This window comes from Petaurus breviceps, unplaced genomic scaffold, assembly GCF_028583685.1.
Source record: "Petaurus breviceps papuanus isolate PSGF00001 unplaced genomic scaffold, PetGlider_PUasm1.0 186, whole genome shotgun sequence".
Lineage (NCBI taxonomy): Eukaryota > Metazoa > Chordata > Mammalia > Diprotodontia > Petauridae > Petaurus > Petaurus breviceps.
Genome location: NW_027185798.1, coordinates 20,469,088 through 20,494,898, shown reverse-complemented (window position 1 = coordinate 20,494,898; position 25,811 = coordinate 20,469,088). Strand labels below are relative to the sequence as shown.

The 25,811-nt window shown below is 48.7% G+C and overlaps 1 protein-coding gene across 2 annotated transcripts in view; it reads right to left on the bottom strand.

Moving 5' to 3' along the window:
* Positions 1-849: 849 nt before the first annotated feature.
* The window catches only part of BLMH (bleomycin hydrolase), a 46,826-nt gene continuing 21,864 nt past the window's right edge, over positions 850-25,811 (bottom strand). For both annotated transcript variants that reach the window (XM_069089732.1, XM_069089733.1), the window contains exons 7-12: positions 23,160-23,315; positions 22,385-22,543; positions 22,235-22,302; positions 21,144-21,258; positions 15,688-15,757; positions 850-1,874 (exon numbers count right to left, since the gene is read on the bottom strand). In XM_069089732.1, the coding sequence (XP_068945833.1) occupies positions 1,723-1,874; positions 15,688-15,757; positions 21,144-21,258; positions 22,235-22,302; positions 22,385-22,543; positions 23,160-23,315 (720 nt within the window). In that variant the 3' untranslated portion in view covers positions 850-1,722. The remainder of the gene's footprint in view (positions 1,875-15,687; positions 15,758-21,143; positions 21,259-22,234; positions 22,303-22,384; positions 22,544-23,159; positions 23,316-25,811) is intronic.

The following is a 25,811-nucleotide window of genomic DNA, read 5'->3' as shown; positions in this document are numbered from 1 at the left end:
ACTGTGAATTAGGCACTGGGGGAATAATTATTCCCATTTTACAGATGAGGAATTGAGATTTAAAGGCAGCATTCAAACCCTGGGCTCCACTGACTCCAAGCCCAGAGCACTGCTCCAGGGCACAGGCTGGCATGTTTCATTTTCATGGCCTTTATATGAGCTCAATACCTGTTTAATTGCTGTGAAAAGACATAAAAATCATCTCTTCCTCCTGACTCTATGGTACTTTGTACTTTCATCTGAGAAAGGAATGATTCACAGGCCTATTTTGGGATGCCCAAAAGAAGATGCCAAGACATACCCACCTGGGCCATGTTGTGCCACTGTACTAAAATGCCATTTGTGTCCTGTTTGGGTCATTTCATGGGCGTGTGGCTCACCTCCCCAGCTAGACTAGAAACCCTCTGAGGGCAGGAGTCATTTCTTCTGTGTCACACGGCTGTGGATGTAGCAGGTTCTCAATAAACACTTAGATGTGGTCCTGGCCCTCCAGGAACCTTTGGCAATCCTGAATTTTATTCAGTTAAAAACAGGATTCTGAGAAAGGGCCAGAGACTGCCAGACTGTCTGTCCAAGGACCCCACAACACAAACAAGGTGACGAACCCCTGGGTTAGGGGACAGTTGGCCTGGGGCCCAGGCAGCCACTGGGCTCTTTTCTTGATGTTCACTTCTACTGAAAGGAAAGCAGACGTGCCTCCAGGAAGTGGTGCCACAAGTGTGTGCCACGAGTCCTAGGTCTACAACCTGTGCAGAGATGGGGAAAAGGTCCTTCAGGAGACTGTCCCTCAGGGACACTCCTGGAGCCTTTCACTGGGCTCACCTGTACAGACCAAACACATCAACTCGATCTCATTTAGGAAAATGTTTTATTCAAAAGCTTCACAGCACCATCTAGTTGTCTTAAAGAGTGCAGCCCCAGCCCAGCCCAGCCCCGCCCCCCTCCAGATGCAGAAGTTTAAAATGACACCATTTGGCCAGAGATTCCCCTATTTTTTTTTTAAATTCAGGTCATGATAGGATTTTGGTCACTGTCTCACCTCAACTTCCTGGGCCCCAACGTCGATGGGATTTTAGCAGGTAGTGGTGCGTCCTCTCCCCTCCCCCCACCTTGTAACTCCAAGCCATGGGCAGCAGGCCCACCTTGGCCCTCCTGTCCCCATCCCCATCCCATGCTGGTAGAGGCAGATAAAGCTCAATGGAAAAGGTGAAATTCAGCAACCAGAGTGGCAGAGTCTCCGTCACTGGTCAAGCAGCATGCACCTTTGTGGGCTTAATCTTAGGATGACATTTTCCTTCTGAAACCTGAGAACTGCAGGCAATGGGGTAAAGCAGCCCAACCTTCTCCATCCCCCCACAGCCTAAAGGTCTTTCTCTGCTCTACGGAGTTCAATTTTTCTTTTTTTTTTTTTAAGTCTGATTAAAACACTAAGATATTTCCCCCCTCCCCCCTCTGAATCAGGCAGAGTTAGTGACAACAGCCTGAGAGCCGGGGATTGAGGAGAGGAAACAGTATGACCTGGTCTTTTCATTTTTAAAGAATAGCCTGTCTGAAATGAGAGTATTTGGATCCCACAGTACAGCAGAAAGCACAATTCCCCAAGAGCTTCCTGGAGCGAGGGGCTCAGCAAACCAAGAGTCTGACTAGGCCCAGCAACATCAACGTCACTTCCTCCACTCTGGCTTCAGGCCCCAGGACTTCCGGAGCAGGAGGCCAGGGAAGTCATTTGGCCAAAGCCCCCATGGGGTCCCAGGCTGGAAGCACGACGGGCTCCTGCTTCAGGACGGCTAGCACGTCCTCCGGCACATGCTTCTTGTCAACGACCACCTCATAGACGTACTCGGAGAACCACTCGTCTGTCATGCACAGGTAGCCTGCAGGGGGGAAGGAAGGTGCAACGTGAGCCAGAGCTGGGGGCGTGGCTGAGCACCAGAGCAGCCCCAGCCCAAACCTAAAGGAGGCAGGCACCGGGGCAGGGGGATTGAGAGCCAGGGCCAATGCTTCTGATGGGGCTCTGCTGGCGACTGAACAAGCGCCCGGAGGCCCTGGTCTTCTCTTACAACAGACTCAGTGGGGAAATACAATGAAAAAAGAGCTGCCTGCAGCCTCCCTGACACCACAGGCCTAACAATGGCAGTAACTGCAGCCAAACCAAATGTCCTGAGCCTTCTGGCTCCAAGGTGCTCAGCCCAGCTCCCCACCAGGAAGACTAAGCAGCCCCTCTGGTCAAAGCAAAGCAGTTCGAACTCCACTTAGGAAACTGGGAAGACGATGCCTGTCCTAAGTGCTCAGGGCAGGTGAGGAAGGGAAGGCCCAGAATGTGCTGCTGCAGTCACTTCAAAGGGCCAAGGAGGACCCCACTCTTACGCAGCACCCCCAGGGGGAAGAAGTGGGTGGCTGACAGCATCTTGGCTGGGGCGGGCTCAGCACCCACGCTGGCCCTGGGCGAGGCCAGGGCACTAACCTGAGGAGCACAAGGAGCTGCCTCCAAGCCACAGAGGCTTTTGCGAGGTCAGTGGTGCCTATTCTACCGTTCCTTTCAGATGGATGGCAAGACACTCAGCCTGACACAGCACGGCATGTCTATCCTCGAAGGACACAGCCTGAGCCAGTGCTCAGAGCTTTCCCCTCTCCCCTAGTGACCTCACCTCCTTGCTCAAAGAGGCAGAGAAATTAGAGCATCCCCTGTCCTGGAAGGAAGGCTGCCTTGGCTCAGAAAGCTCCAGCCTGCTCAGGGCCAGGGTGCTGGGGCCCAGCACAGCTCAGGATCAGGGATGGAGACTTTTCAGAAAGCACATCTCAGGAGTCTTGCATGGTTCCACCCTTTCAATAAGGCTCTGGAGATGGGGATGCACGACCAAACAATGTACCAGGCGAGACACAAGTCATCCTCCTACAGGCCTAAATTCAGAGTAAATCAGTACTCCAGCCTGTTCATGGCAGGAAGAAGGGGGGGCTGGGCAGGTAAAACACTGCAGCAGGTTTGTGTAATAAAGTCCTGTGTCCTTATAAAACATTATCATCACACAGGCAAATAAATCTTCCCCAAATGCCCAAGGAATAGGGACACTAAGTATCTACCTAGCCCATCTCCTTTCAAAAGCAAGAGATCAGATTACAGGCTTATAAATCAGAACTCCTATCAGCAGTGATTCGCCTCTTGGAGTGCCTGCTTGCCAAGTGGCTCTGCAGGATATGAGTTCTTTGGGGCTCAGTGAAGCCTCCCAGACAGGGCAGCCGCCAAGTAATTGTGCCCGGCGAGGATAATGAACCTGGGGCCGCTCTGCAGTGTCTTGGAGTTTGACTGAGCTGATTAGGATCATCACGTCTGAAACCTGAGGGTGTGCCTGCTTGTGCCCAGGCCACGGCAGGAGGGGGAGCAAAGCTGGGGCTGCTCATTGTGACTCCAAAACTGCTGGGGGAGCCTTGGGAACCAGGCGGGTCGTCCCCAGGAGACAGGCAGCCTCCAAGCCTTGGGGACATCAAACTTCCTTCGGTTTATTTCTAACGGGGCCTGTTAACATAACATTTTGTCTCTGTAATCAAATTAAAAAACGTAGAGAAACAAAAAGTCAGCAAATGGCCAAGCCTTCAAAGGAGCCTGACAGAATGAATGGTCTTACATTTTGTAAGAAGCAGGGAAGGGTCTATAAAGGGAGCTCTTGAACCACAAAAGGCCCAGCCGAAATTGGTTATGCCAAAGGATTTGTCTGTTGTGGCTGAGTCATGTCCGATTCTTCATGACCCTGGACCACACTACCCGTGGAGTTTTCCTGGCAAAGATCCTGGAGCTGTGTGCCATTTCCTTCTCCAGCAGAGTAAGGCAAACAGGGTGAAGTGACTCGCCCAGGGTCACACAGCTAGTAAGTGCCTGAGGCCACATCTTCCTGACTCCAGATCCAGTAAGTTACCTAGCTGCCCCTGTGCTGACAGAAGAGGCCTATTACTGAGGCTGACTAAAAGCATACAGAATTATCATTCCCAATAAACAGGAGGTGCCAGGCAGAGTCCTGACAGAATAGAGCTGAGGACCAGCCTGTGAAAGCTTCTGAAGAAATGAAACCCAACAGATTAAGGAGAAAAACTGATCACTTGGCGGTCAGAGCTTCGCCCCCGTTATTTTAGATTCTTGGCCCTTTGCGGTATTTCTCCATGATTTAACAGTGTGGTTAGTAAATGTCCACCGAGGTGATAAGTACATAGACTTCGCAGTAATGACTGAGGCCAGAGTTCAACCCCCCTCATTTTATAGATAAGAAAACTGAGGCCCGGGGACATTAACCGACTGATCCAGGGTCACAGAGGGAGTAAGAAGCATCAAAAGCAGGATGTGAACCCAGGTCTACTGAGGCCAAATCTAGCTTTCTTTCCACATTCCCACATTGCCTTGAGGGAGACAGGAAAATAAAGGAGACCCAGTCATAGCTAAGGAGTTTCTACCTAAAAAATGTTTTATACACTTTCTGGAGGAAAACATACACTCTGTGTGTGTGCATGTACCAGAGAGAACATGGATGTGTATATGTATGTGTGTATAAGGGTGTATGTGTGAGAGTGAGACAGAAGGGGAGAGGGGAGAGGAGAGTGTGTGTGTACTTGTGAGTGTGTGTTCATGGGTGTGGGTGGATGTGTGCATGTGTGTGCATGTGTGCGTGTGTGTGTGCAGGCAAGCAGGAAGGATGATGGAGAGAACCAGAAGGGTACCATCATAGTGTGTGCCTTTTGGCCCAAGATCTAAGAAGAGCCATCCCCATCAATGTAAACACCTAGATCCGGTTGGGGGTGGGGACAATGGAATGCAGAGTTCAACCCTGCTGAGAAGGACTGCCCTGGGTCCCAGTCGTACTGCTGAGGCATGAGGGAGAACAATGCTAGAAGAGGGGGGTGTTTGTCTTGGCTGATGAGGGTGAGGTTTTTTTGTCTTCAAACCATAACAAAGATCGATCAGCAAATGCAGCTGTTTGCCCGCCCAAATACAAATCCAGCATCAAGGAGACAAACCCACAGGGGTGGGCTGCTGTTTTGTTCCTGTTACCTAGCACCGGTCCTAGAACCTACACTCTCCTACTTAGATCCCTGATAAGTGCACAGGCAAGGAAGGCAAGACATTCAGATATTACCCAGAGGCCTATTTTCCCAACAAAACTCAGTGGCCTCCCTCTGACCCCCAAACTCTCCCTGCTCTTATATTGTTTCAGGAAAGGTCTGTTTGTTATCATTCCTCAAAAGCCCCATGGATGGCAGTGCCATATTATTTTCTAATCTAACTCCCTTAACTTGACTCAAAAGTATAATTAACATACCAAGAATAACAAGCCTCTGGGGCTGCTTTATCATTTTTGGCCGGGCCCTTTTCCTCTCCATTAGTTCATGTTCCTCCTTGCCCTCAAAGACTTCCTCAAAGTTCCCTTCATCCGTGAAGTCTTGCTGAATTATGTTCTTCCAAGAGGAATTATTATTCATCCCTCCTCAGCAAAGCGGGGTTTTTTTTCCACCATAAGAATGTGCCCGTAGCTATGTATTTTTATGTTAGTCTCCTATCTCCCATCATATAGTAAGGAAGCTCTTTCCTTTGAAGTTCCCTGTTGCTGTCTTCACAAGGCCCCCCATGGAGCTTATGCACAAAGTAAACGTTAGAGGGCCACTTACATGACAGTCTTGAGTCTCCTTCCATCCCACCTAAGGAATCGGTTAGCAACACTATGCTAGGTACAAAGGCAAGAAGCAAACCCACAACCAACCTACATTCTAATGGTAGACATGAGATACTTCACGAAGTTAATAAACACAGATCTATTTTTATCTACACACCCAGACAAAGCAGTCAAAGCCAAGGTGAGCAGCAGACTCCATTTAGATGATGTGTCTGGGCTGCGGGGAGGGAGGCAGTGTGGCTCTCTGAGGCCTGGAACACGGCCGAGCTGTGGCTATGGCAGGAGGGGAGACAGCGAGGTGGGGGCTGGGAAGGGCCCAGACATTTATACTTCATTCTCCTGGCAGTGAGGGGCCAGTTGGCCGAGCTAGCTGAGTGAGGAGGGGAAGGGAAATGACTATGGCCATACAGAACAGCATAGAAGTGGTGAGAGGCAGGCTGGGAGACAAGAGGGCGGCTGCTGCAATACTCTAGGCACGAGGTAACGAGGGCTTGCACCCCAGAGTGGTGGCAGGAGGCTGGGGGAGCAGAGAGCACAGAAACAGCACCACTGGGCAGCCAGCTGGCTCTGTGGGGCGAGGGAACACAAGAGGCCCAGATAACGCCAACATCACAATGCTGAGACACTGAAGGATGGCACTGCCTTCAACAGAAACTGGGATGTCTAGAAGAGGGCAGGGTTAAGGGGAAGAATGTGTTCACTTTTAGACATGCTGGATCTAGCTTCCCTTTTGCTAATCCTCTGTCTGACAGCCCACAGACACCCTCAACGTTCTTTAGGTCACATCACAGCCCTCCCTCTGCAGGGGGGCTCCCCTGGGGTTCCTGTGGCTCAAGAGATCAAGTTTAAATGCCCGCTGGGTGCTCAGAAGATATTTTCCCACCTGGGCCCATTCATGGCCCCAATAGAAACAAACAAAAAAATTCAAAAATACTGGCCAATGACACCAACATTGCCTTGGCGTCAGAATCTCTGTACCTGTGAGGTCCCTTCCAGACTGCGGGCACAGCACTAGTATAAAGTCAGATTCCTGAGTTCCCAGACAGCCAGCTCAAGCTACAAAACCTGACACCCCTCAGAAGTTCCATCTACGTGGCCTCAAAAACAGTCTGACAAGTGACCAGGATTAGGGCCTCCCCTCCACTCCCTTCTCTGGCATATCAATGGCTGTGATCACCTTTCCTTCCCACAAACCTCCCATAGTCAGGAGAAGGCAGCCCCACCTAACCTAGAACACTACCTTCCTCTTCCCCCTCCCACTCCCTACCCCTCTCTTAGGTTTTATCAAAGGCTTTGCACCCAAGCTCTCCAAAAATCACCAGGACTTCCAGTCTCACAATCTCATCTGCATTCTAGGAAGCAAACAGCTGCTAAATGTCTCCTCTGCACAAGGCCCTGTCCCAGAGATGAAAACATGAACACACCTGGCCCTCAAGAAGATTCCAATCTAACCAGAGGGCCATCTGCACACAAATGAATATGAGGCCAAGTAAAATGAAGGCGATGTGAGCCATCACTGAGAGTGGGGCCATCAGAAGGCCATTCCTTCAAGTACGGCTCCCCCACCTCCATACCACAAGGAGATCATCTGCACTAAGAACCCAAATCAGGGGCACCAGCCCTGCAGGCCTTAGCTCTAGGGCTACTCTGAATAGGAGCCAGGCATAATCCACCTAAGGTAAGGATGAAGCCCGGGAATTCTGAGGGAATGTGAGGCTGACTAACCACCCCACACCCAAGACGGGGGACTAGACTCTTAGCACTGCCTAGCCTGGGCTGGCAGGCCCTCCGAGGTCTCGCCCGACAGATGCCCAGCCTCTCTGTGTCTGCAGGGCTTTAGTCTTCAGGACGATTCTCCTTATGTTAAGCCTGAAGTTACTCCCTTAAGCCTTCCACCCGCTCCTCCTAGCTTTGCCCACAAGGTCAAACAGAACAAACCGATTCCTTCTTCCAACTGGAAACTCTTCAAATACTCAAGAGTTGAAATCATGCCACGGTAAATGGAAGGGAATGAGCTCAGATGAAGCCCCACACCGAGTTCTGAGCGCTTGACAACTATTATCTCATTTGGTGAAGGAGGTGCCGTCTTACGGCCATTTCACAGTTGAGGAAGCCAAGGCAGACAGGAGTTAAGTGACTTTCTCAGGGTCATACAGCCAGTGAGTGCCGGAGGCTGGGTTTGAACTCAGGTCTAGCAGACCACAGGCCCTATTAGAGGCTGCACCATTGAACAGACTGAGTAAGGCTTCTCTTGCTGGGCCAAACAACCCCAGCTCCTTCAAACTGATCCTTGTAAGGTGGGCCCAGCTAGTGCCCTGCTCTGGACATTCTGCAGCTGTATCAAGACTTCTTGGAATGCTTCACACACAACTAACCCAGCGTTCTGGATGGGTCTGGCCTCTCCCCTCGGGAGTCCTGCAGCCAGCGATGGCCTCACCCACTGTTCCTGCCCACCAACATGCTGCTGACCCAGCAACACGATGAGCCCCACCCGCTAAAAGCCCCCGATGTTCTCCACTCAGACTGCTGCCTGGCCGTGCCCCCTCCTCTCGCACCTCTAGTTGTGTTTTCTTGTGCAATCCCTTACGGTGACTCCTATTAAATTCCATCCTAGAGTCAGTCTGCTGAAATCATGTTGGCTCTTGATCCCATTACCTGGAATAACATGAGCTATCCTTCTCAGCTTCACCTCATGTTGTCTGATAAGTGAGCCCTGTATACCTTTCTCCAAGTCAGTGATAACATCTTTCATAGCACATGGCTGAGCCCAGAGATCTAACCTGACGCCGGACCATTCATCTAGACCACAACCATGAGCTATATAGAGCCTGGCACCTCATGTTAGCCAGCAGGGTGTCTGGGCTCTCCCCAGGTCCTCCATGGCCAGTGCCAGCCCTCAGTGGTTCTACAAAGGACATGGTGACTCCTGCCCCTGTGTCCAAATGCATGGAACATGCCGTCTCCAAAACTGCTCTCTGACTGGTCTCGTAAGAGGCAATTAGATGACCAGAATGTTGGTTTTGCAAAAAGTAGCCAAGGTTCAGCAGTAATCTGAATGGCTCACAGAAGTTTCTTTCCAGACTAAACTTTGATTTGCCAAAAGTTCTTATGTTCTTATGCTGAAAACAATAGGCTCCCTTTCTAGAAGGAGCCAGAATGGAGGAGCTAACTTGTAAGAAGAGATGAGTCAGGATGAGACTGAGGAACACCAGACAAAATGCAACAAAAGCCAGGAGAGACGAGTTATGAAGCTTGCAATGAAGGCCCTCACCAGGAGGTCTGGGTCTCCCCAATTCTCCCATTTGCTGCAACTGCGGAGTGACTCTGGGCAGCCCAAGGTGAGGAGAAGCACTTGTCTATCAGACCCCCACTTTGTCCAAGTGAGTTTACCTTCCAGGGAGAGTTTAATGCTCTGCTCATCAGTCAGAAAGCATTCAGTGAGCAGCCTAGAGGCGCAGGGCCCTGTACTGAGCAGGATGAATCTCTGCTCTATCTTTACGTCTCATGCATTTGCGGGGAATGGGGGGCAACAAATGCTGCCCCAGACCTTCCATTCATATTATACACAGGATTCCTATACAACTATAGGTGGGGACAGAATGAGCCAAAGGAAAAAAAGTACTTTCTTTGGGCCTGATCCATGTGAACCCAGAGTTTGCGGGAGGCCTGAGGCCGCAGGTTCCAAGTCTATTTTCATTTACTTGTCTCCACCAGAAGAAGGTAAGCAGGGACTACTTGGTTTTGTCTGTGTAATCACCAGTTCCTGGCCCTGGGTACACCCTTGGATGAAGCCTGGGAAGAATCCTTCTGCTTTTTAAACCTGACGTTGGTTTTTTACTCTGGCCAAGGCAGAACATTCACTAATCCCATACACTTCACTAGGTAGAACTTTCACTAACCTGAGTTTCCTCACTCCTTCTTCCTCTCTCCTAGGACAGGCCTGCAGGGCACAGGCCCAAGATGAATGTTACAGCCTGGTGACACACAGAGGGTAGCTTCCCAGAAAGCCCACCTGCTGACTGTGGGCCCCACCACCATTCTCTACCTTCACAACCAGGGACACCCGATATTCTAAGCAAACCTTCTCTTCTTCCTAAGAGTCACCAGAAGGCTAACAGACCCCTTCTGCAACGGACAGAGTGAAGGCTTATGCATAACTGAGCTGTGCAGTGAGAACAGACCTTGGGTTTCTCAGGTATGGAGTGCCCTCAGCCTTCTTCCCTTGCAAGCAGAGTTTCAGCTCTTTCTGTACAAGCTGTGGGTCCATGCCCACTGTTCATCTGGACTCCACATGAAATTCTTAGTCATCAGTGGTGACAAACTGACCCGAAATTTTCGTTAAGTGAACTAAATAGCCACACAACAGGTTTGAGAGTACACTGGACCTCCACACCAATCAAACTACAAAAGTTATCTTGTAGAGCTAGAAAAAAATAACAAAATTCCTCTGGAAGAACAAAAGGTCATGAATATCAAGGGAATTAATGGGAAAAAAAGTGAAGGAGATGGCATAAAGTGGAAATCATCAAACTATCTAGTACTGACTAAGACAGAGTGGGTGGATCAGTGGAAGAGATCAGGGGCATCACACACAGGACTCCCTCCCACCCTTCAGACTGGCTGACAGGACAGAAAAAGAGAATGACAGATGTTGGAGGGGATGTGGAAAAACTGGGACAATGATAAACTGTTGGTGGAGTTGTGAACTGATCCAACCATTCTGGAGAGCATTTTGGAATTATGCCCAAAGGGCTATAAAACCGTGAGTCCCTCTGACCCAGCAAAACTGCTACTAGGTCTATAACCCAGAGATAAAAAGGGGGAGGGGAGTCCCCTACTTGTACTAAAATATTTCTAGCAGCTCTTTTTTGTAGTGGCAAGGAATTAAGAAACTGAGGAAGCAGATGTCCATTAACTGAAGAATGGAGGAAGAAGTTACTGGCACCGTCTCTGAAGTCGGAAGGACCTGAGTTCAAATCCGACCTCAGACACTTAACACAAAAACTGCTAGCAGTGTGACCTTGGGCAAGTCTCTTAACCCCAATTGCCCTACCTTCCCCCCTCAAAAAAAAAAAAAAGAAAGAAATGACAAATAGGATGACTTCAGAAAAACCTGGGAAGACTTAGATGAACTGATGCAAAATTAAGTGAGCAGAAGCAGGAGACAGCAATATTGTAGAATGATCAACTGTGAATGACTTAGTTTTTCTCAGCAATACAATGATCCAAGACAGTTCCAAAGGACTCATGATGAAAAATGCTGCCCACCTCCAGAAAAAGAACTGATGGAGTCTGAATGCAGATTGAAGCATGCTATTTTTTGTGGGGGGTTTTTTGTCTGTGTTTTCTTTCACAACATGACTAACAGGGAAATTTTTGCATGACTGCACATGTATAACCTGTGTCAAATTGTTGACCAGTTCTTTCTCTGGAGGTGGATAGCATTTATCATCATGGGTCAGGACATGGAGTAAGGAAGATCTGAGTTCAAATCCTACCTTAGTCACTACCAGCTGTGTAGAACTGGGAAAAAGTCACAACATCTCTGTGCCTCAATTTTCTCATATGTAAAACAGGAATAATAATAGCTCCCAATTGAGAAGGTAGTTTTGAGGATCAAATTAGATACTATATGGAAAACACTCTGATAGAGACACAAAGCATTTTTAACGTGCTTATTACATTCCAGGTACTGTGGAGACACAAATAAAGGTAACACAGTACCGACCTTCCAGGACAACACATAAAAGGGAACTGGAAAGTGGGGGAGGAGATGGACAGAGAGATATTTCTGGAGAAAATTCAGATCTGATGAGAGGAAGCATGGCTGGGGCCCTGCTGCTAGGCAGAGAGGCAGCTCCCAGGGCAGAGGCCAGCTTTGGCAGGGTTTGTTCTGTTTGTTTGGCCATTTTTGTTTCTGGCGGGGGAGGGGGTAGAGATGGGCTTCCCCGGGGAAGGAGGTAGAGACAGTCTAAGAGTGAATGGAGGATGGCTGGGCTATTGTTAGAAACATAATTCACATTCTGCATATGAGGAAACCGAGGCTTGCTTGATGTCAGGGGGTTTACCTAGCTTATGCTTTCCAGCCTTTCTGCTTGCTAACCTGCCTCTTCTCACTGAGCATGAGCAGCCCTCCCTTCCAGGCCTGAACAAGCCAGACTGCTCTTCAAAACGCAGCCCTCTACCACAGTCAAGGTCAACCTTCTCATCACAATGGAAAATTGGCTTGTGGAATCATCCATAAACAAGATCACGAACTTAATGCCAATCCTTCCAAGGGTGAGGGAGGCAAACACGCCCAGGCGTTTGGGCAGATGTTGAATGCGCTCCAACTTTAGAGCACAGCTGACAATGGCCACTGGTGTGTCACCAGTAGAAGAAACCCCACTGGGGAAGGAGATAAGCGTTCCTTCTGCTGACATGAGCCCAGGCAAAGTCTCAGGCTGTTTCAAGAAGCCACCCAACTATGCGACATGCTTGGCTGTGTCCAAGCAGAGGGCCCTGGACGTGAGCTTCAGGGGAGCCCCTGCCACGGAGAGGCGAGTGGGCTGCTCACCAGCGGTCTTTAGGCTCTGCCTGCCTCCACTGATTGTTATCAGGGACAATTTTTAAGGAGCAATCAATCTCACCTGATAGAAACCCCAAAGAGATGTGAACATACCTCTGCAGAAGTACTGTCCCCCTAAAGCTGCATCAGTGCAAAGTCTCCTGGGCCATGTCAGCTAATGCACAATAGAGTGAGGCTGGTAAACATATCCCCAGGGAATATAATCCCCTACCTATAAATCCCCCTCAGAAGATTCTCAAATATGCCAAGTAAACAAGTCACATGTTTTCACTTTCCTCCCCAGTAAGTCAGAAAGGACCAAGCAGTCCATGGGAAGAATTTATTTTGGATATGGCTCCCTGAACCTCCCCCAAGCCCAGTTATCTTTTGGCTCCCTGAGAAAATGTTTTGCTTTACATAATCTCTGGCATTTCAGTTATTTGAGAACAATAACAAAAAGTTAGTTTAACCTCTAGTTAGATAGCTAAGACTTTATAACAGAAGATTATGGACAGAACAGCAGGAACAAGACCCCTGCTCTCTCTTAACTCAACAGAGGGATGAGGTAAGGGGGGCAACAAGACTTTTATTCATCATGAGTGGATAGCTGGGGTTGGGTGGAGGGCTGGGGGATGCAGGGGACGCGGGGGAAGGAGATTAGCAAAGTAGTCTGAAGCTGCTTCCAAAGTTTTGTATTTTGTTTTGCTTTTAAAATGAGGGCTGGCCATATGGTTAGTGAGCCAACCTCAGAACTCGAAGTAAAGCCACAAGAAAAACAGCTTCACTAAATCACCCAGATCCAAAAGCAGCACTATCTCTGATCCATGATGAAAAATGCTCTCCACCTCCAGAGAGAGAACTGATGCCCTCAGAATGCAGACTGAAGCATGCTTTTTAAAACTTTATTGTTACTGTTTTGTTTGTTGTCTTTCGAAATATGGCTAATATGGAACTATGTTTGGCCCAACTTTACATGTATAATCGACGTCAGATTGGTTATATTCTCAAAGAAGGGGAGGCAGGGAGAGAATGTGGAACTAAAGTTTTTTAAAGTGATTGCTAAAAATCTGTTCACATATAATTAGGAAATATGTGATGAAATAAATAAAAATCATTAAGGAAAAAAAATCCTATCCCTGCTGTTACCATTTCTGGCCCCCAAACTGAGAGCCACAAGTTCACAATCTAGTGAGCCCACTGACCCAGACCCATCTGGTCAAGCACTCACTCTACGATAAATAATCCAATGAGCCTGGGTCTGGTTCGGGGGGGGGGGGGGGGGAGCAGAAGCTAATATGATGCTATTAGTGGTTTAACTGAAGCAGCAGCAATGATGGGAAAATGAATGAACAAAGCAAACAAAGCAGAACTGAATGATTTTAAAATTCACCTCAAGAGGTTTTTTAAAACTTAAAATGTCCTACAAATAATCCTGTCCTTCAAACACTCTTCCCATGACTGCAGCTGGTGCCATCAGCCAGTGACTGCCCTGAGGTACGCACGTGCACACGTTGTGTGCGCACACACACACATAAACACACACACATGAGTCTGGAAATTTATGAAGCCATGCTGGCCCTTCCTTAGCCTCCCTAACTTACCCCTGATCGCTGCCTCAAAGGAAAGCAAAGCCATCTAACAGGAAACCATCGTTAAAAAATGAGCAGCTCAGTGGGGTCCCCAATTCCAGCCTCATGCTGCCCAAATTCACAGCAGGCATTGCAACAAGCACCTTCGTAATCACACAACAATCGGAGAAATCAATGAAGCTCTCTCCAAGGGGGAAGATACAACAATATGATGATGAACAGAAAGGCATGAAGAGAACTTGTGTGTGTTTAGACAAAGATTAGGCCACTGGGTTTCACAACAGAGCCACGGGACAGGAATCCAAGAATCTCTGAAGATCATTTTCATGGAGAGATGAAAAGACCTGGGACACCAAGAAGCCAAAAGCTACAGAAAAAAGTAAAAAATGGTCTTCAGGCTGCAGAGAGCTGAGGATGGCAGAGCAGTCAGGGACCCTGGAGATCATCTGGCCCACTGCCCCTCTCACCTAACCCTCCCCTGCAATGGACAAGGGAAAATGGGACAAGGGACGTGTCTAGGTCACTTGAGGAGTGATGGGGAGCAGAGCCGGGACGAGCACCCACATCTCCTCACTCCTAATCCAGGGCTCTCTTCACTGCCCTCAAAGTTGCTTAACAGAGGAAGGGAACCAAAGTAGAGCCCAGATGGGAAAATGCCCAGTTCTCTAGTTGCTGGATGACCACTGGACATTGGATGACAAGGACGGCTTTGACTTTGGCAAGGTGGCCTCTGGAGAACAGGCTGATGTGACCCTGAGGGTCATCATACCACAGGACACAGAGCTCCACTGAGCATCTGCTAGATGGGAATGTTCAGACCCCCTCCCCATCCAGCAAGCCAGGCTGCTGCTGCCTCCTCTTAAAGGACACCACCCAAATCAGAATTCTCTAGTTGTATGACACACAAAGCTCAGATCAAACAGGCCCTTCTAAAAGAAAATGAAAGAGACAACAGGAAAACATGACTGCGAAGACCCATGAACTTTCTATCTTCAGTCTTCTTAGTCATTTTTTCCCTTGACTCCTGGTTGGGTGAAAGAAGGCTGCTTAGGCCCAGGGTCAGGGCATCTCATCCTACTGGCCTCTCGAATATTCTACCTCAGAGGTAATGAGTCCTCAATGGGGCCTCCACACCACTGCTCAGATGTCCATCTGTCCTGCCTTTTTGATTACTGCACAGTAGTGGGAAAGGAATCCTGCTTCCCTAAATGAATAAGTGACGCCATGGAGGCATTGGGGAAGGTCTGGCTCCAGGCCCACGATGAGCTAGGCACCATACAGACCTCCCTTGGACTTCATGGCCTCTTGGTTTGAATCCCAAGAAACTAAGTAATGAGCACTTTTTAAAAGCTCTTATCTATTATTAAAAATATACATTAAAAGCATATTCTCTGTTGTTTACTCATGGCTTCTACTATGCCTTTCAACAGAAAGCTGTGTCAGTCCCTGATCACCCGTGGCTTTTACAAAACCAAGCAATCTTTGGGGCTAACCTGAAACAGACCCCCCTCACCAACCTCTCTTCTCCCTCTCAGAAGGCCTGACTATCTGAGGGAGGCTGGTTATTCGTATGACAAAGCTCCCAGGAGCAGGGGAATCCATTTTGGTATATGCGGGGAGAGCTACTGGGGTTTGCTCTGCTCTGACTGACCCAAGGAATGCAGCCCTACTCAGCACATGGTAGCTCCAAGGTTCATCAGAAAGCTGAAGCGCTTCTCAGGGTAGCTACAGGGGCATCTAGGATTACAGACCCTCAGGATTTTTCCTGAGAGTAGTTCTGATTCTGCCAACCTCACGTCTGCTGAGCCAGGACCTAGCCAGACAGCTCGCCAGCTGGCTTCCTGAAAGGACATAGCAGTTACTAGTCAAGCTGACAATAAGCAGCACATGAGTTTACCTTTGTGGCCATGGTCTTCACCCCAGGAATTCTCCACTCTCCATTTTTCATATGTTCCCTCATGAGCATCCTGAAAAACAAGCCCAAACATAGATAATATGGTGAACAGTCCCCAAATGCCATGGTGATGACTGCTCCTGACCCATCTTTAACCCATCCCAAGAGACTCCCTGGAGACTTGACTCTGCCTGCCTGCCTTGGCCTAAGCCATGGCCAGACCCTAAGATGCTCAGAAGTCTAGGTCTTCCCTGGCCCGGGGACACACCTAACCCTCATCCAGCCCGCCAGCAGCCTCCTAACCCACAATGGGCTCAAGGCACAGAAAGAACAGGCCCAAGTCTAGGAATGCTTCTGTTGGTCAACAAGAAGATACTGAACTTACTAGGTGCTGGGCACCGTGCTAGGCACAGGAAACACAAAGACAAAGACAAACTCCCTGCCTTCAGGGAGCTTTCCCTCCTGTAAATTCCAACACTTTTGCCTGATGCTTCCTCGGCTACTTTGGACTGGAATTAAAGAGGACTTCCATTTGGTATGTGTGTGTATAAACAACTTGGCTCTCTAAGACAAATGGAAGCTCTCTGAGGAAAAAGTTTGTGGCCTTCTATCTGCCAAGGTCTCTGTGCAGTCAGCACCTCATGAGCCTGAGATTTGTGACTAAATGAAAGCCTGACTGACTTCTCCCTGCCGAGCAGCTGGGGAAGTTGGTTCCTGGGCTCCTGCTCTGAGGGCCCTGAGGACGTGCCACATCTACCTGTCATCAAGAAGATGATCAAAAAAAAGTGATCTCTGAAATGCTTAAGATTCCCTGGAGGGGAAAAAAACCCACATCCCCCAACTAACAATGTCAGGTGTCAAATACAATTTGTGCCTTTACATTTGGCACAAAATCAGATGACAGGCAGCCTGGAGTCACAGATGGGGTCTCGCCTCAAAGCCAGGAAGACCTGGGTTCCAGTTCTGCCTTGGATACATCCTGGCTGTGATCCTGGGCAGATCATTTAAGCCTTAGCATTCTAGGTACCTCTGCATATTGCAGGGAAGGGGCCAACCAGTATTGGTGGAGGGACCTCACTACACCAGGGAAATCACAGGCCCTGCCCCCAACCCAATCCCACTCTCCTGGAAGGAAGCCGGGCAAGGTACTTGAAGCTAGAATTGGTCTGCATAGATGGTAAAGATAAAGGAGGCGAAACATAACATGTTCCTTCTTCCTAAGGTTTTATTCCAGGCTCTGCCCTGGTGAATTCCTGCCCAACTAGCCCTGGAGATGTACTGGGCTACCACCCACCACCCACTGCTGACCAGGGTCTGCCTTTCCCCTAGGAGAGCGGAGTGCCCACATTCTCCAGGATCTTCCTTCCTTGGTGGCATTTATACAAACAATGACTAGAACTCAACCCAAGTCAAGAAGGTGAAATTTAAACAAAAGACGCAGTCAAAACATAATGTTCAATCCTATAGATCCTCCCTTCCCATCACTTTTTTAAGCAAACAAACTTAGCCTTTCGTTGTCTCTAAAGAAGGAGGCAAAGCACCGTCAGTCTGGCACTGGCCACTTACTTTTTCCTCTGCACTGATTCACACATGATGGCAGAGAACGAGCAGAAGGCCCCTCCGTGGGGGAAAGTCTTTTTCTCTGGACTGAGCCCCTTCTGCCTGCCCCCAAATTCTGACATTTCAGAAGGAGGTATAGCTCCTGACTTCCTCATCCATCAACACCCACTTAAGGACAGGCTTCCTTTGCAAGGCTGTGGTTTTCCTCTGGACAGCATGACCTCACGGTTTTTCCAGACACCACATACCACTCCAGGATCAACAACAGTCGATAACCCTCTGTGTAGATGGGCCATGCTAAGGGCCCTTAGGAAATGCTCATTACTAACCCATGTCCTTAGCACCAAAGGTGCTCGTCAGAAGCCACCCAAGTCACACTGTGTGCTTCCTGCTGGTGCCAGCAGCCATCTTTCTTATTTCATCTTCATCTTCATCTCAGCAATCCATTTTTATCTTCCTTAAACATTTCCATAAGTGTCAACTGCTGAACCACTGAGATATCAATTAAAGAATGAAAATCTCTCCTACCTTTCCTTTATGAATGACTCACTGGGTAACTAACCACTGACTTTGGACAAGTCACTTAGCCTGAAGGAAAAAGGGAGGAAAGGAGGAAAAGAAGGAAGGTGGGAAAGGAGAGGAAAGAAGAGAAGGGAAGGAAGGAGGGAGGAAAGGAAGGATGGAGGGGAGAAAGAAAGGATGGAGGGAGGGAAGGAAGGAAGGGAGGGAGGGAGGGAGGAAGGAAGGATGGAAGGAAGGAAAGAAGGAAGGAAGGTCTTATCCTAGATGACCTCAGGTCTCTTCCAGCTTTAAGATGATGATGCTGTGAACATTTCTGGGCTAAGTGCCCTCACAAGGAGATGATGAGATGAAAGGAAAGCAGAGTAAAATCCTATGAGCTCTTCAGAAGAAAGCTTGGCCATAGAAACCAAGATCCTGGCACACAAGCTTCCTTCTGCATTATGCTGTTCCTTACAATATGCCAGTTCTTCCTCCTTTCCACAAACATGGAAGATGAGGTGGGATCCCTCCATCCAACTGCAACTCTAATTACGTGTGTCCAGCTGAACAAGAGTCATTCATCAAAGCTGGCTGAGAAACCTCCCTGAGCAAAGCTGGACTGGGGACAGATGTAGACATGGATCTGGGTGGTTTTCATCTCTGAAAAGTAGAAATGACTAGACTAATGCAAGGGGAAGTTAGACACAGCAGAAAAGCCCTTGGCAAGTAAAACAAATTGTAAAAAGCCCTCTGATATTTAGATGTACATACACACATGCACACACAAACACACGCCTGAACACACAAACACATGCGCACACACAAACATGTACACACACACATACATTTTAAACAAAAATTCCCCCTTTAGCCAAAAGCTGTTAGTGAGGAGTTATAAAGCCAGTGAATTTTATAAGACAGCATGTCCAAACATGTAAACGTGAGCAACTTATTCAATATTTTATTCATGAAAAATCCCTTCCAACTCCTTACTTCTAATGGCAAAAGACAGCTCTTACTTAAACCCTCTTCTCAGCGCTGAACTCTGTGTTCTTTTGTGTAACCCAAATGTTCATCTGTTTTTAAGTTATGGGATTTAATCTGTGACACACACACACAGATACATACACAGACACACACACACACACACACACACACACACACACACACACACACGCACGCGCGCGCCTTTCAGGCCTTCAGATTCCAACCTTTGTCTGTGTTTCTGAAGCCATGTGATACCCAACAGGGAGACACATTCATGGGCGAGGCCCCATCATTCCACTGCCACTCTAGGTTGTAGTTCCCGTTGGCTTTTAAGTGTGAAGAAATCCACTCCAAGCCAGAATGCCATTGTCTTCTATCTGTGCAAAACCAGGGCCAGTGATGATACCACCAGCTTGGATGTCAATGCTGCTATTGGATTGTTTAGCTTCCTGGCAACAAGTTAATACTGAACAAAAATCTGACTCTTCACAATTATTTATGTAACAACAGCTCACAGGTTTGCAATTTGTGACCTGACAAAACAACAGAAAAAGGCTCCAGCCCACATTTTAGGATTATCTGTCACCATAACAGGTTACCAGTAGTTAGCTACATTAGGAGATTAGTTCTTTAAAAAACAAAAGTAATCCTTCGGGGTAATCTGATAGATTCACTTGGCAATCTTGTTACACAGAACTTCAGGGAAGGATTTCACCCAATTACATGCACATACAATAGGAAAAAAGGGATTTCTCATCTTGTCTTAGACAGCAACAACTCCATGCTTGATGACGTGGTGGGAAGGCCTCCTAACCCCCAAACATGCCTCTCTCCCCTGTTTCCTAAGGCCTACGTTTCCACAACTGAAGCCTCTTATCTCCTATTAGAACAGAAAGGCTGTGCTCAGGCCTCAGCCTCACGGGCACCAGCATCCTCTCCAGCAACCAGAGGCTGCCTCATTCTGCCACTACCAAGCTGGGCCATCTTGGCCAAGGCATTTCTCCCTCTTTGGGCCTCTAATGTCTCATCCAGAAAATGAGAGGAAGAGGATGGATGCAGCTCTAAGCAAGAGGTAGATGAGAACCAAGGGGGGAAAGAGGTGTGCCTGAACTCCCAGGAACAGAAGGTGGAAACAGAAACCATCGCCATCATCTACCTCCAAAGTGGACGCAATATGGCCAACAGAATGGAGAATCACAAACCTCTTCTCAGACCGATGAGTCCCTCCATGACTCCATCCCAATAACAACCCTCCACAATAGGCCAGGGTCCCAGAGTATTCTGTAGGCAAACCGAGGCCTCAGAGACCACATGGCCCGAGCCCCTCTCTTCCTGCCTACACAATCCTAGACTCCCTGAGAGCAGGCAAGGGCCACGCCAGCACACAACCTGACCTGCACACAAGGGCTATACTCACAAATACCTACACAATCCATCAATCACCCCAACAGATCCCTCCCAGGGAAACAGCCACTTTCTCCTCCAGCACGCTCCGAGGTAAGATCACACATCACAGATCCAAAGCTGGAAGGGCCCTCAGAAGCCAGAGGGCTGACTCTAACTCCTTTCCCCCAATTTGCAAATGAGGAAACTGAGGTGAAGAAAAGTTTGGTTATTTGCCCCAGGGTCACACAGCACCTGTGTGTCTGGGGCAGGATTTGAACCCAGACCTTCCTGACTCCAAGGCCAGGGCCTGATCCACTCCACCACATTGCTGCCCATCTAATAACAGGATCAGGAATAAAAGGGGTTAAAAAAAAAACAACTATGGCCTCTCTAGCAATTCTAGCACAGAAACCACTTTCAGCCAGGTTCATTTGGAACAATGAATTCGAGAAACAACCACAATAGTTATTACCACAACTTTGTGGATGGCGTCCCAGCATGCTTTGTGGAGACGCCCAGTGCTTTCTGCCCACTCCTCCAAATGCCACCTGGGGATGTACACAAAGGACATAGTATCCTTATCCACTTCTATTTTAGGAAAGCCCAAAGCCCTAATAAAAGCAGAGTGAGGTAGAGGAGAAAAGGCCCACCAGGTCAGGGCTCCCTCACACTCCATCCAAGACTCCTTTTAACTCTTTGGAAACAAGACTCGTCTCCAAGTTCACTCCCAACCTCTTGCAAACCAAGAATGTCTGCAGACAGGGCTGGGCTGGGGGCTGCGCTGATTCCTCCCTCTGACCCAGATTCTACTCCTCACTTCATTGCAAAGTTCCTATTTGTACTGTCTCTGAGGACCCAGCCAAACCCCAAGTGACGCAGGTGTGACATCCTGCCCGGAAGCCAACCTTTCCGGAACAACACACACTGGCAAATGAAGTCTCGCCAGACCAATGGTCTGAGGAAGAATTCAAATCCATCTGTGCAAACACCACTGGCGGCAGGGAGTGGGTGGGGGAGGTACATACCTCTGTGACAGCCGTGAAGGTCATGGCATGGGTCATCAAGGACTCGCCAAAAGTCAACCTCTCTGCTTTGTTCATGTTCTTCAAGGAGACACCAAACACCAGTTCATGGTCATAGCTGCAAACAAGGCATGTTAAAAAACAAAATTAGGACACAAAAGGAAAGAAGGGTTATCCCTAAAAAGCCCTGGATGTTCCTTATAAGGAGTACACAGAGTCCATAAGAAGCCCCTACCAGGGCCAGAGCAAACGCGGAAGGCAGCTTGTCACCAAAATGCTCTTCCCTCCGCCACACGTGGGCACTGCCAAAAAGCCAAGAGACTCAACACATTCCCCCCAATCTCAAAGTCAGCGACATCAGAGACAATGCATTCTAGTTTAAGGAGCCAGGGCTGTGGACTCAGAGTCTTGGATTCAAACCCTGCTTCTAATGGTTACTTCTTGTGTCATGCTAGACAAATCATGGCACCTGCCCGGCCCTCAATCTCCTCATTTGTACAATGAGCTACACAGCCTCTGAAGGTCCCCCCTCATGATTTGCCAAGTACTTTAAAAATATCCTCACATCTGGGACTCACAACAGGCAGGCATCATAGGTGCTGTTACTCACTATCCCACTTTACAGATGAGCAAGCAGGTTCAGAGATGGCACACAGCTAACAAGTCTGGGAGGTGGGATCTGAGCCCCCGCCTTACTGACTCCAAATTAAGCAGCCTAAGCATACACAACACCGACTCCAGCTTCCGATCTGATCTTTTAGGCTCTCAAGCAGGGATTCTTAACTGAGGGTCCATGAACGTGGGGTTTATTTTTTTCCTTAACATTGTGAGAACCATATTTTAATACAACTGGTTTCCTTTGTAATCCTATATATTTTATTTTATGTATTTAACAACACGATTCTGAGAAGAGGCCCATAAGCTTCCGCAGACTGACTGCCCAAGGGGTGTCTGCCAGCCACACCAAGGGCCAAAAGGCCCTTCCTAGGGGATGGAGGAGGACGGATGATGCTCCTGCAGTAATCCGCATCCATGGGCGAGCCCACCCACTTCACATTGAACCCACGGCCGTTCCCCAGGACGGGCGCACTCACATCTGCATGTCGCTGATGCCCAGCTTCCCATTGAAGTATTTGCCAACGTCACAGCCGAACCACACAGCCTGGAAAGAGAAGAAAGGAGGAGCTCAGCACAGCCCGTCCCCAGATGCTCCCAGGCCCAAGAAGGCGAAGGCCAACACCCACCTCTCCTTCTTTAATGGAGGCTGCAACCATCTTCTTCAAGAAGTCAACGGGCTGGTTGTTGTACAGGGTCTTTCTCCCACCAACCATATTGCTCAAGTATTCCACAGTATACAGCCTGTTGTACTTGTGCTGACTCCGAGGGTCATTCACTAGACAAATCTGAGGAGACCAAGGACATGGTCATTACAACACAAACTAGGTTATGTCAAAAGAGCTAGGCCAGCCCAGCGATTCTAGGCAAGCTTCAAGCAATTTGCTGCTCTGGTATGTGTCAGCCCCAAGCACGTGATGAAACAACACACAAATTGATGAAAGGTGCTGGGCAGATGGGGCCCAGAGGGGACTGCAATCTCAACAGAGGGACATCTCTATTTGTTCCAACCTGGACTCGTTTCTAGGGTTCTACTTATGAACTGTGGGCAATGGCTTCCCCAAAAGAATTCTTCCAAACAACAAGCACCAGTTGTAATAAGGGGTGATCTCAGAGGAAGCTCAACACCCAGTTATGACTTCAAAGAGCTGAGGGCCCAACTCTAAAGAAAGAGGCCATGAGGACACAAGAGGGCCAGGGCACCAGGAGTCTCCTTGCTACAATCTTGTTCTATAAAATCTGGATTCAGCCAAGAGGCTGCACTTAAGGACCTAGAAGGCCCCATGTAGCCTGAAGGTCACAGGCTCCCCATCCCGTTCTAGTCTGTTGGTCACAAACAGACAACGAGATTCCTGGACCCGGACTCTAGCCAAAGGCCAGCCACTACTAACAACAATCCCCAACCTTGTCCTGCATATTGAAGAAAGGCTTGATATGTTCCCTGTAGAATTCCAAGGGTGAGATGGGTCCAATCTTATGGTAAGTCTTATCCTTGTCTCGATACTCCCAGGTGAACTTGTCTGGTGGGGTGCCCAAGCAGATGCTGACCACTCGGAAGACCTAGCAGGGAGAAGAACAACAGATGAGCCACAGCCAGGAGGCAGCACCCCTCCTCACCAGTGTAGGAGCCCCCGGAGAATTAAAAGGTTCAAATTCAAAGTTAGACATTTTCAAGGAAAGTCAATTTCCCTCCCAAAGGCAGGGGTCCCCACTCGGCCTGAACCAACTCCTGACACTCCCAATCAACACTCTGAACAACACAGGCTGAAATGTCAAACATGTAACTCCCAGAGCTCACCATGCCCAAGCTCGCCCTGCTGACGTTTCCTAGGCCAAGAAAATGGACCGGAATTGTGTTCCTCCCTCCATAAATGATAAATAACAATTTGTGTTTTATAAATTATTTCCTTCCCCCTCAACATCAGTTTCCCTTTGATTGTCCCAGGGTCCTCCAGTCTCAGGAATGCTAACCAGTCCTCTAATGGCTTTGGTGGCGCCTGCCTTCCGAGGCACATCCAAAGGCAGGTCTGTAGCAGGAAGATGAGACTTGTGTTTCTAATTATGACACATGGCCTTTGCCTTTTCCTCAGGACCTAACTGGCCTGAGTCCTTTCACTTTCTAGAAAGGGGTTCATAGAGGCCTGGAGAGAAGGGCTTTGTTCAGGATGCTTCTGAGTGTGTAACATAAAATTGCATCAGAACCAAGAAGATGCCCCACTTCCCAAGCCATCCCTCAGCTTTGTCCATCCTACTTTTCCTCCGTATACTGTGAAATAAACCAAGTCTGACATCTCCAATCTGTGGCCTGTTGACTGACTGCTCTGTCTGTCAGATCTGCTCTTTGCACTGATCGCCATGGCTGTCCCCTCATCCGGGCTCCCTTCACTGCTGGCCACACCATACAGGTCTGGCCCTAGGTTATACCCAATTCAGCAGCTTATCATTCGCTGTTCTCACCTCCCCGAGGAGACTATGCTCTCCCTGAGGACAGGGCTCTGTGTCCCCTGCATCAGCCATGACAGCGTGGGGGCCATGGCAAGCGCTTGGTGAATGACCAGAGCAATGCCCGGCTCGTCTCTTCCCCCTTTACTCCCAGCATCTCAGGAGAACAATCATCTCACCCTATTGCTCCTCTCTCCCAGTCTAGACTGCCCCACTTGGAATAAGGAAGAGGGAAATGAGCAGGGCCAAGAGAATGCTGGGTCACCTAGAGGCAATGCTGTTCAAAAAACAACAGGGAATGACGAGCTATTCTGAGAACTACAAACACTCCGACCAGCTACAAAGGACCCGTAGGGCAGCGTGTTAGCCACCTCCAGAGAAAACTGCTATTGGAAGGAACCTATGGACACAGGCAAAGATATAAACACAGACACGGTTAGTGACAGATCTGTGTCAAACAGGGACCTTCTCTAGTGGCAGGGAGGGGAAGAAGGGGGAGAGGGAGAGCTTGGAACTTAAAAGGTCACTTGAAAAAAAAATTAATATTTTTTTATTAAATGGAAAAAACAAACTCTCTCACTGACTGGTCCCACCTTCCTAAAAGTGAGGGAGCAATGGAGACTGAGAGCTGGCCTGGGCTGGCCCCTCTCTCCTGAATAAGCCAAGCTTTTTCTCACCGCCTTACATCTGCTCTTCTCAGTTTCTCTTCCCCTCTGGTCTGAAGCCCAGCTGAAGTCTTGCCTCCTCCCAGAATCCTTCCTGCTACTACAGTCCACACTCCTTATACAGCCCTGGGGCTCTTACACTCAGGAACCACAACCAGAACACAGGTTCTGGCCCCGTCATCTTTCTTAGGCCCGCCCACACCCGGTGCAATGCTGGGGCCAAAGTAGGTGTCCAGTCAATACCGTCTAGACCAGCGCGGTGGTTGTTTCGTTGAACAGCCTGGGTTTGCTACAGCCCCAGAGCAGGGGACCCAGGCAAGGCCTTTGCTTTCTAGTATCACTACACAGTCACACATGTTCTACATAGTTGGCTACTTTCTCAAATCCAAAGATACATCACGTGAGCCCAGAGGGGCAGCTTCTCCCTCTATACACACCTGGGATGTACCTGGCATTTCCATGTTGCCTCCCCACTTACAACGTGAACTCCCGGAGGTCAAAGGCTGCTTTCGCCATGCTTTACACCCCCAGTGTTTAGCCCAGTGCCTAGCATCCATTAGGTGATTAATAAATGCTTGCTGACTCCCCGACTGCATTTATGGAGTAGGCCCGGCCATGACTTGGGTCCAACACAGCATTATTATCATAGGCTGTGTCAAAATGAGAAGCACTAGACTGTGGAGAGAAAGTGCCAACTTCAGAATCAGAAAAACCTGGGTTTAAAACCTTTCTCTACACACAGATGTTGGATCAGTCAATCAACAAAAATGTATTAAGCATTTATATTACTCCAAGTACTAAGAAGACACATTTAAGCATAAAGAAAAACCATCTCTGCCCTCCATGAGCTTCCATTCTAATGCGGGAAGAGAATATATAAGAGGAAGTGGAAGGGTGGGGGAAGGTGGCAAAGTGGATGGCAGGAGCCTCACAATGGCGTGGTAGGGAA